Source organism: Mus pahari, chromosome 6 (assembly GCF_900095145.1).
Source record: "Mus pahari chromosome 6, PAHARI_EIJ_v1.1, whole genome shotgun sequence".
NCBI lineage: Eukaryota > Metazoa > Chordata > Mammalia > Rodentia > Muridae > Mus > Mus pahari.
The window spans coordinates 35,251,999-35,262,916 of record NC_034595.1 but is presented as its reverse complement, the minus strand read 5'-3'; the positions used below and the strand labels follow the sequence as shown (position 1 = coordinate 35,262,916).

The 10,918-nt window shown below is 42.1% G+C and overlaps 1 protein-coding gene across 2 annotated transcripts in view; it reads left to right on the top strand.

Annotated features, from left to right (window-relative positions):
* Positions 1 to 4,000, top strand: part of Ttc39b (tetratricopeptide repeat domain 39B) — a 100,007-nt gene extending 96,007 nt beyond the window's left edge. For both annotated transcript variants that reach the window (XM_021200280.2, XM_029540039.1), the window contains one exon: positions 1,667 to 4,000. In XM_021200280.2, the coding sequence (XP_021055939.1) occupies positions 1,667 to 1,757 (91 nt within the window). In that variant the 3' untranslated portion in view covers positions 1,758 to 4,000. The remainder of the gene's footprint in view (positions 1 to 1,666) is intronic.
* The last annotated feature ends 6,918 nt before the right edge of the window (positions 4,001 to 10,918 follow it).

The window sequence follows — 10,918 nt, the reverse complement described above, 5'->3', positions numbered from 1 at the left end:
AAAAAAAAAAAAAAAGAGGATGGTATGTTGCTGTTTAACTTCTACAGATGTCAATGTTTAATTAAAGTTGTTTCAAAACAGTGGAGTGCAGCACGTGGCTCAGAGAGTCAAGAATGTGCCCGTAAACCTGAAGATCCGAGTTCTATTCCTAGAACCTATATTTAGGTAGAAAGAAAGAATGAACTCCACCAAGTTGTCCTCTGACCTCCTCACAGGCTCTGTGGCATGTCTCCCTTACCTACACCCATACAACAAGACATACACCCAATGATAACAATGATAAAATCAACACGAACTCTCTAAATTCATACAAGTGGTCGTCAGCTAAGAACATTCAGACACGAGAAGGCAAATGTTCGTTAGAATGGGTGCCAGTGAATGCAGCTGCCAAACAACATAAGGCCAGAGCTATAGAGGTCACAGTGACCTTGACAGGGAGACGGGCTCAGCTACGGTAAGATGCTAGGGATGTTAGCCGTGAACAGACTGGTAATATGGAGGAAGACGCCTTAGGGATGTGGTGCCAGCGAGTTCTTCTTTCTTACAAGGGAGATGGACAAAGCAGGAAGAAGTCACTTTGGAAGGTAAGGTGTTAGGCACGAGAACACTGCTGTGTTTCAGCTGTGTGACGTCTGTACATCCTCAGATGAAAGGGTGGGGGCACGGCACAGTGAGCACTGCTGCTTCAGACAGTGCTACTGGGGCAGCAGGGGATGACGCTCGGTTCAGCATGGGCTTTTCAAAGTGGCCAGGGTCTGGCCAGACCCTGAGAAAATATTCACTTATCCTTTGATAAATCTTAGTAACAGGTTTATTTTAATCTGTGAATTTCAGAATATATCACACTCATCAAAGTTACTACGAAAGTGTAAAAAAGGCAGGGGAATAGAGAGAACCACTACTTCAGAGGCAGCATCAGCTGCCTGTCTGCCAAAGCAGTATATGAATCCAGGAGACCTAAGTCGAAGCTGTCCTGTATACTTTGCCAGTTCCTAGCAATTTTAGTGAGGAGACGTCAACATGAACGATTTAAGTCCATGTTCTTTCTCATGGTTCTGGGGATTGGTCCCCGAGGCTCTGTGCCAGGCGCGTTCTCCCCCACTGTGTTCCACTCCTCGCCCCTCACTGTGTACCACCCCTTGCCTTCTTGACCCCTTCTGACACTGGTCTAATTGAGTCATTAGTGACAAAAGCACTGAAAACTTACACGAGAACTGGAATAAATGGTTTTGGGGTCACGGGGCAATCCTGGTGGCTTTGTTGGGGTAACCATGTGGGTTTCAAGGTATTTTTATTCTGTTGAAGAGTGGATTGTTCATGATCATTGTGTTATATGAACCTGCCTTAATGTTTTCCTCTTCAAATATGGAAGTTGAGCTATGTAGCAGTACTTAGCCAATATGCCATGCCCTCATGACTGTGCTGTAGTTGTGGTCTGGCAATTAGAATGATTTACTCAAAGTGTGACTTCTTAAGTCATCACCGGGGAAGCAAGGATGCAGACTCAACTGTTCACTTTGCCCCACAGAAAGAGTCTGCTCTTTACTCTGGTCCAGGAGTACATGTTAATCAGACGTAACGGGAGATCAGAGGGGGCCAGAGGGAGGGAGGCGGCATCTGAGAGACGGGGCAAATGCTGACTGTATAATTTTATCCTTGCCTTCAGAAATAACTATAAGGATTACTCCCTGGAGTCCAGACTGCACTTCAGAATTCAAGCAGCTCTTCATCTCTGGAAGAAACCTTCCACAGACTGATCAGGAGCACACAGGACGGACTCTTCCCCCCGTTAACACTGACTCTTGGCGCTGGAGATCAGCCTGTGTCAAGGTGGAACCATGATCCTTCAAATGAGAAACAGAAAGCCTGCTCTCAGGCACTTCCTGTCACCAGAGCGGTGTACTGTTTGGTCTACATATTTTCCCCCTATGGAATGACATTTAATACTAAATAGAAATTCTTATACTCTGCCTTCACAGTAGATTTCAATGGGGGGGGGGGAGTCTTTTAAAAGACTTTAGGTACAATAAAGCCTAGTTAGATTATTTATTTTTTTAATGTAAAAATTAATATTGTTCAAATAGCAAATGGCTTTATCAGCGGAGCCATTTTTAGATTGGCTTGTCCTTTAAACTTCAGAGATATTTTACTGCTGTTTAAATCTCAGAGAGTAAATAAATATCACATCTATAATAATATGACAGTGGGTTGGTTTCTGTAGATTCTGGAAGAGGGAAGTGAGGGGCCTGAGGTGGATGAAGTATTCCTAGGCAGAAGGGATTTGTATCTCAGCAAGATATCACAGTTGTAAGGTTCGGGATTTCCAGTCCTCTCATTGGTTGAAGGTGGTGGCATTTTTCAGAAACTAGCCTGTATTTGAATGTACTCATATCAGATCCAATAATAGCATTCAATCACATAGACACATTCCCTATGTATCTAAGGGAATAAAAAACTGTATTTTAGAACTCCCTAACCTTAGTGCTGAAGCCTGAAATACAGACCTCCATTGTGTTTCTTATAGGAAGGAAAAACTCCTGTTGCTTTAAATGATAGGTAAAATGCCAGTGATTGTTTACAGTCATGATGCTGCTGACCCAGTGCTTATGGTTCCTTTTAAATATTCGGGCTGCATTTTGGTTCTCTTGAGTAGGAACCCGGATCAGAGTGTGAGCAGATGCCCTTCTGGAGTCCCCACACCTGTCAGTCATTATTTGTGAATTAGAAAGAACACCTCATTTTGTGACACAGAAAACAGGTGGCTTTAAAGTTCCCTTTGGATTGTATAACTGTGAGTCTGTGTTAGACATGTGCAATAATGTTTAGCATTAATCCAAACTCTTCCCATTAGAATGTAGTTTTCAACCTCTCGCTCTCCTCCCAATCAACAGCCTATCAATAGGGGGTGTTACTGCTGAGGGCCAGATTCCACCCACTGACAAAAAACAGTTAAAGAGTCCATGAATCTGGGCTTTTGTCTCATTTCTATTATTTCCAAGACCAGTAACTTGTCTAGAGGGTAGATGGCTCCACCTTCCCTAGTCAGAGTCCCTCTCTGTTGGTTAATAGTTAACAACATAAAGCAAGTAACATACCTTCTCCAGGACTTGGGTTTTCCAGTGACTGCCTGAGGCCTTCAGAGCTGGTGCATTTGGTAGCTTTCTGTCCACTGGGGAAGCTGCACACGTAAGAGTGAGTTTGATAACTATGGCCTTGCGCATGGATTACGATACCTCTAGTATCTGCTGAGTCTTTGGTCTCTTGTCTACAGTGAGATGAATGTGAGCATTCAGAACTCTCAGTTTATTTATCTATGCATTTAGCACTGACAGTGGCCCAGATCGTGGAGTTGCTCCTGCTGTCCCCTACTGCACTCCCCCATGCTCAGCAGGCACTGCTGGCCTGTTATGTGAGGTGCCATTTCTTGATCAACATTGAGGAAGTATTTTTTGAGGAAGGTGATTAATACACTTTGAGTCAGAGGACCATCCCTTCAGATAACACGGAGGCAGAAATCATTATATGTCACTAATATGAATTACACAATTAGCTACAGATAGAAGGGGAAATAAGTTGTCATGAGCTATAGAAATATATTTAATAATTATATATATGAAGAAAAGTTTATAAATTCTTTAGAAGAGCTTTGATAAGGTAATTAAAAAAAACCATAATCTATTCATACTATTAATGTGATGGGGTGTGGTGGCACGCACTGTTAATTCTAGCATTTGGGAGGCAGGAGCAGGCAGATCTCTGAATTCGAGGCCACCTTGGTCTATTTATTCAAAACTCAAACTAACCAAACAAAAAGAATACCCATATTTTGTGAGAAACTATCAAAGCTCATGGTCTGTAAATTCCCATTCTGATATAAAAAAAAAAAAAATTAAGCCAAAAATGACTGTTTTAGGGACTGGAGGGTGTCCCAGCAGTTAAGGGCACTTTCTGCTTTTCCAGAGGACCAGCGTTTTTTCCCAGCACCCATGGGAGGCAGTCCTCAACTGTCTGAAACTCCAGAAGAGCTGATACTCTGGCCTCTGTAGGCACCCAAACACACATGACATGCATTCACGTAGAAACAAGCATACACATAAGTAGACAATAAATCTTTTCTTAAATGACTACTTTTATACTATCAAACAAATCTACTTGTACTATTTTATTTTGTTGTTTTCTTTTGTTGTTATTGCTCACATTCTCTCTGTCAGCAGTGTGGACCATCTATCCAGTGGCTTTACAAGTCCTGCAATAGAATCAATGCCGCAGAACTTTATCTATTTTCTGTCCTGTTCAAGATACTGTGCTGGCACCAATTTCTTAGGATGTTTGTAAGAATCGTCTTTTAAAATCTGTGGTGATTTAAGATGTTTTGTGAAGAGCAAGTGCCTAAGAGACGGCGTTATCTAATCATCTTTTTGAGGGCACAGGGAGTAGGCTGGGTCTCCTGTCTGTCTAATTGCAGTTTCTGTAGCTACCCGCAAAGGCAGAGTTCTGGTTGGTGTTTTGTAAATGTGAGGACTGTATTTCAGAGCCTTGGGAGGGAAAGCCTAATTTCCTTGGGAGAGTTAATGGAAAGGGTAACTACAGCAGCTCCCGTGTATATTTGACCACTTGCTCTGTTTGCATATAGGAAATGTTCCCAAGTTACACAGCAGACAGGTCAGTGGCCTTCCGCCTGTCCCGAGGACAGGAGGAGACAAGTGGGCAGGAACTAAGGGAGATAAATTTCAGATTCCTGGACTCTGCAGCCATTAGAGCAATCCAACAGTCCAACCAGCTCCTCGGGAATGGAGTGAACTCAGCAGTTCTGCGTGACCGTCATCCCTCCCTGGTCAGAGTGTCTGTCTGGGTTAATTGAATTAGAGGTCAGCTCATTCTACAATGCTTTGATGGGGTCTAAACTCTGAGGTGCGGAAAGGTAAAAAGCAGGTACCCCCTCTTCAAATAGAAGTGCATGTTCCTTGTCAGTCATTCTTCTGTGATGGGCACTAACTTCATCCGCTATTATGTTTGTCATGGGTCTGGCTGGCTCATCTGTCCTGTGTCATCTATTCTGGGTAGATCCTTGTTAGTAGAGCCCCGCTCCCTGGACAGTAAAAATAATTGAAAAAGTCTTTATGATCAAGTGGAAAAATTAATTCTGGAATTGTTCCAGTTAATTCTCTGCACTTTTTGTTTTTCCTATTTCTTTCTTTTTTTTCTTTTTTCTTTTAACCACCGGTTTGCTAACCTTATATTCCTGAATCACCAGTTCTGGTGCATTCAGTTGGAATTAGTTAATGAAGTAACTGAAATCCTAAGCGTCTGTGATTTATCAGGTCTGGAATGGATCTTAGAAATTTACGTTGTCCCTTTCAGCCTTTGAGCATGCTGGGCCTGCTGTTCTCTGTGTGCTGCAATAGCTGCCTGTCAGCTGTGGCTGCTCCACTCTTGCTGTGGCCGTAGCCAGAGGACCTTCCCTATACACCATCCTGTGTCATACGTCTCTCAGTGGTTTACTTTTTGCATCCCGTGTACTGGGCAGATGACAGAGTTCCATGGCTTGTTTGAACATTGGCCTTAACCCACCTCCCACCCCTGTGAACTTCTTCCGTGCCATCTCAAAGTCTTTATTTTAAAGATTACTAGGTTATTTTAGAAACGATCTTTGCATGTCACAGCTGTTGGGGTTGTAGAGATATTCGTAGATTTCATGAGTAAGACAATTTCTGAAAAATTTAGTGACTGCTTTGCAAGACTTTGGCATTATCGAAATGCTAGCATTGATCTTCTTAGCTAGCCCAGTATACTATTTAAAGGTTGTTAGGCACAATTTATTACCCTTAGGGAGTAACATAAAAGGTGACTTAACTAAATTTAAATATTTCATGCCTTCCAGTTACCTATTGTGAATATCTTGAGTGTGTGTGCCTAAGTGATATATATATATATATATATATATATATATATATATATATATATAAAATACAAATTTAAATCTCTTTAAGCATCTCTTGATTAGATGCAGTGGTAGCTCTAATGTATCAATAGACTGGTATCAGTAAGTAATATAAAATAACCCATATTGGATAATCCTTCATGCCCTTTTAGGAGTGAAAGCATTTCTCCAAGTTACTTTCTTCCTCAGAGCCCAATTGTCTATGTACTTTCCTTTATGTATTAGCTGGCCAGAACCCTGCATCCTTAGTTAGTATTTTGGCATATTGTACATTTGCTGTTAACTCTTGTTATTTTAGAATGCTGAACTTGAAATATAATCTAAAGGGCACATCAGACTTTATCATCATGGAAGGTAGACTTCACATTGAATGGTCCTCTCTGACCTGGACAGCCTTTCACATAGGGAACAATTTAAATCCATCCCAGACCATTTCTTTTTTTTTTTTTTTTTTTTTTTTTTTTTTGGTTTTTCGAGACAGGGTTTCTCTGTATAGCCCTGGCTGTCCTGGAACTTACTTCGTAGACCAGGCTGGCCTTGAACTCAGAAATCCGCCTGCCTCTGCCTCCCGAGTACTGGGATTAAAGGCGTGCGCCACCACGCCCGGCTCCAGACCATTTCTAAAATCTCATTGCTGCAGGAAGAAGCAGCAAGAAGAGCTCTCCTGTGTATTGAGATGGCTGAGCAGGTTCTCAGCCTGAACCACGCAGAAGGATACGTAGATGTAGCCTCAGAGGACGGCTCAGCCCCATTCCCTTCTCATTGCACTGTGCACACTGGCAGGTTCAGCACAGTATTGCTGCAACAGGACTTTGTGTGCAAAGATCAAAGCAGCTGCCTTACTGTGTTTAAATAATAAAGAATGTCTGCACATACCTACAGGTTGAATTTTATTTTATTTTGTGGTGCTAGAAATGGACCACGGAGGGCTGGTGTAGGCTTTGGAAGTGCTCTGCACCTGAGCCACATCCTCAGGCTGAGGGTGTCAAGGGAAAAGTCCAGGTCTGCTAATATTTGATATTTGATTACTGACTGTAAGTGCATACTGCACCTTGCACGTTATAGCCCAGGGGTTCTTAGACTGTAATTTAAAGGATAAATTTAGGGGACATTGGGTGCATTTCATCTTATTGCACATTAACCTTTTTTATTTGAATATTTTTTAAGGACTTTGAATTAAAAGTCTCTGTAGTTTGTGTACCAAAAGAAAAGAAACAGAAATTGTTTTCAGTTTAATATAACTGATAATGAAAGTATCTGAATAATGGAACATATTAAGGAATATTACTTACATTTATTTAGGAAGGAATTGCATTATTCTGAGTTTGAAGTATACTCAGTTTGAAGGCATGGCCCATTCTGCTTGAGGAATTATACATCACACACACACACACACACACACACACACACACACACACACACACACACACACACACATCTTACTTTAGTCTTATCTTAATGGAGCAGGATACCCAGGCAGGTCACAGTTTTGGAGATAGTAAATGAGTATAAATAATTTTCACAAATTCCCACTTTTCCTGAAGTAATTTTTTCCCCTACATTAGACAGTTAAGTGTTTTCGGTACAGCTCTCCCCTTGCCCACTCTTGTATTAAACCAAGGTGACTGGCACGGGCACTACGTAAGCTCGGGACCACGGAGCACTTGGCCCAAGTGATTTATTTTTAAGGAAGTAACTTGTACAAATGAGAGAGATGATGGTAAACATTTTAAATCTCAGGCTCTTGGTTCTGTTGGGTCCAGGTTACCCAAGACCTAGAGAGACTGTGTGTCACGGGCTCCTGCTGTACAGGAAACCGCTTACGGTTGACAGTGGGTTGTGCTCCAGTCTCTGTGTCCTGGGAATCCCAGAGCCACACCTTCACCACTTTCACCAGTTTTTCCTTTTGTTGACTGTTGGCATCTGAATATCAGCTGTCTCTTTATAGATTACTATTTTAAAGTATTTATTTCAGATGTTCATAGAATGCTCAATTTTTGATGCAAGTTATTTACAAAGGCATATATATTTAATAATTGAGATGCATTATTTTATTGCACAGCTTATTTTCCAAAGCAATTTACTTTGTAGGTGTTGTCTTTTTGAGAAGAAAGAAATGTTTTTTTCTTTTGCTTCAAAATACAAATCGTAAACCCGTCTTCTGGCGTAAGTGACTCTTCTGATATTTGCTTTTCGCTTATTTGTGAACCAGTTTGGAGTTGCCAGTTGAACCCTCAGAACTCCCCTCTGACCTGGATTCAGTGCAGTGCTGGTCAAACTTGGCAGTGTTTCCCTGCCTCAGTTTCCTCTCCTCATTGCACTTGAGCGTTGCCTCTGTTAGTTGGTTTTCAGCAATCAGTTTTACAGAGGAAAACCGCCTTAGAAATGGAAGAGGTTAGAACTCTTTGTAAAACAAATGTGTTACCAACATCTGTCTGCTAACAAGTGGATTAGGTTCAGGACCTAGAGAGGAAAGAGACCTGCTAGAAAGAACAAGAAAAGTGCAAACGTAATATTTTTGATGTAAATGTTGTGTTCCACGTGAGTTTTCATATGCTGATTTTATGTTAATGTTATCATCTGTGATGTTTAAGTGACTGCAGATAAAGATTTCATTTTCAACCTGAAGACAACAGTTCCTGTTTCTATTTTTACTATTGAGACAGTTTTGAAAACAGATGTCATATTAAAAATTTTATTTTTAAGTGGAAATAAATCAATTTGACAGTCAGTGTTTTCCTTTTCTTTGTCCCTTAAAGAAGGCTCTGTGTTATTAGATATATATTAAGTTGCCAGGTTATTTTCAGAATTCTTTATTTTCATATCGCTGTAACCAGTTTACCTACAATGTGCAATTGAATTGTTATTTAATAAATGACACGTGATGGGATTACAGTCTTCTACTTGATCTACATGAGAAAGCTGGACACAGCAGTCATCTGGCTGGCCCTTCATTGTCGTGATGTAGGCGTGGCTTCTTGGTGTGACTCCCTTTTTTCTGCCTCCCAACCAGATAGGCAGGTATGAAGGCCCTTTTAAAAGCCATGTTCTTGGCTGAGCCCTGGGCATGAAGTGAGAAGAGGGACGGATCATTTGCCCTGAGGGAGGGTTGTGGGCCCTTTCATTTTTGTACATCTCTTTAGTAGCCTAGAGGATTAAACTAGCTGCTGATACAGCCAGTCGAAGCATTCACTGTAGCAAAGTGGACACAGTACTGGTCTTTGAAGAGCAGTCAGGCTGACACTCCGCCCTCCTAGTCAGCCCGAAATTTTAGCTTGCAGCATTGCATGGATTCTCTCAGAACACGGGACTGCAGACTGAGGAGGAAAACCATGCCGCATCTTACAGGCTTCCAGCAACGGTTACTCACTTCCCTCTGTCCTCCATCCGGTGGGTCACAGAGGGGCCAGTGGATGCTGCATCCCCAGTAGGTTTTTGTCATAGCCAAGGAAACTCAAACCTGGAGCTTGGATGCTTTAAAGTGGATGCCAAGCAATCCTCCCTGTGTTCCTGAGAGAAACCTTATCTTTGTCACACTGGACAGGAAATAAATCAGAATTATGTTCCGAAGGGAGAAGATATTTTCCTTTTATCTTGAAAGTTGATCTGGATCTGAGCACTTTAAAACTGACAGTCTAGCGGGAAACTTGTCAGTGCCTTTTTCTTAGAGAATAGAGAAAAGCCGGACTATAAAAAAAAAAAATGTGGGAGAGGCTCACAGTGATGAGCCATTTTAAGAACTTTTACTCTTGTAGCAAGGAGCCATTTGTTTTCAGCAAGAAAGTGGAATGAGCTGGCAGTGGTTAGGAGAGGTAGTCATGGGTGTCTGGTGGGAATTAGGCATACGGACAAGGGCAGAGCTAGAAGATTGGAGCCTATGGCTAAAATCTAGCCAAGAAGTAAGGACTCTCCAATCTCCCCCCCCTTCCCCCCTCCTGGAAAAAAAGTAATGCCCTATCAGAGTGTGGCATCTGGAGTTTGGGCCTGAAAATTTGATAAATGGGACGATGTCAGCCAAGATGGAAGATGTGACTCTGTAAGAAGGACTTCCAGAGAAGATTCTGTCTACGTAAAAGCACAGCTCTTGAGGAGGTCAGCTCAGAAACTTTGAAAAATTCCCCAGACCCCTCCCCTCCTGGAAGAGAGGTCATTGAGAACATAGGCAATCCCCCCCCTCCGGAAGGGAGGGGCTAATTACAGTCCTCAGACCACAGGGAGGGGGGACGACCACCAGCCACCTGCAGGTAGAGGAGGCCCAGAGCTTGTACACACATTCCACATTGGCCACCTACCTCATTCCCTAAAGACCAATCAGTTTAAAAGCCACACTGTTCTGCCAATCACATTGTGCCTAATGGCTGCTGCTTTGAAAATTGTATAAAGGCTCACTGGACGGGCCGAGAGGGGTCGTTCTCTCTCTTCTTGTGCAGGGGGACCCCAGCATGCTGGATCAATAAAATTCATCTTGCGTTTGCATTGATTCCCGTCTCCGAATTGTTCACTTGGGGGTGTCTCTGGTAAGTTAAGGCTTGACAGAGTCTCACACTCTCACCTCAAAGGGGAAAGAGAGAGTTTTTTTTTTTTTTTTTTTCTGGAGCCAGATACCAGTGATCATGACCCAGGAGCACAGATTTACGTACCCCAAATCCCACGTGTCAATGAGGTAGCAATTTTATGAGCTTCTTATAGTAACAGAACAGAGAAAGTCTTGAATCAAGGTACTTTTCAAATACATTGATGGATACATGAGGTAGGCTGGTTATAGAAAGATGGGAGAACTGTCACACACTTTAGATGCTGTCTGACAACACACTTGGTTGGCCCTTTGATTACCGGAAAACTCGGTGGGTTTTTTTGTTGGAGTTGTTTTATCTTTTGTCGATTTGTTTTGAATCCATTCCAAGGGTTGTGGGGTTTTTTTGTTTTTGGTTGTTGTTGTTGTTTTGTTTTTGTAATCTGTTAGAATTTTAGGTCCTA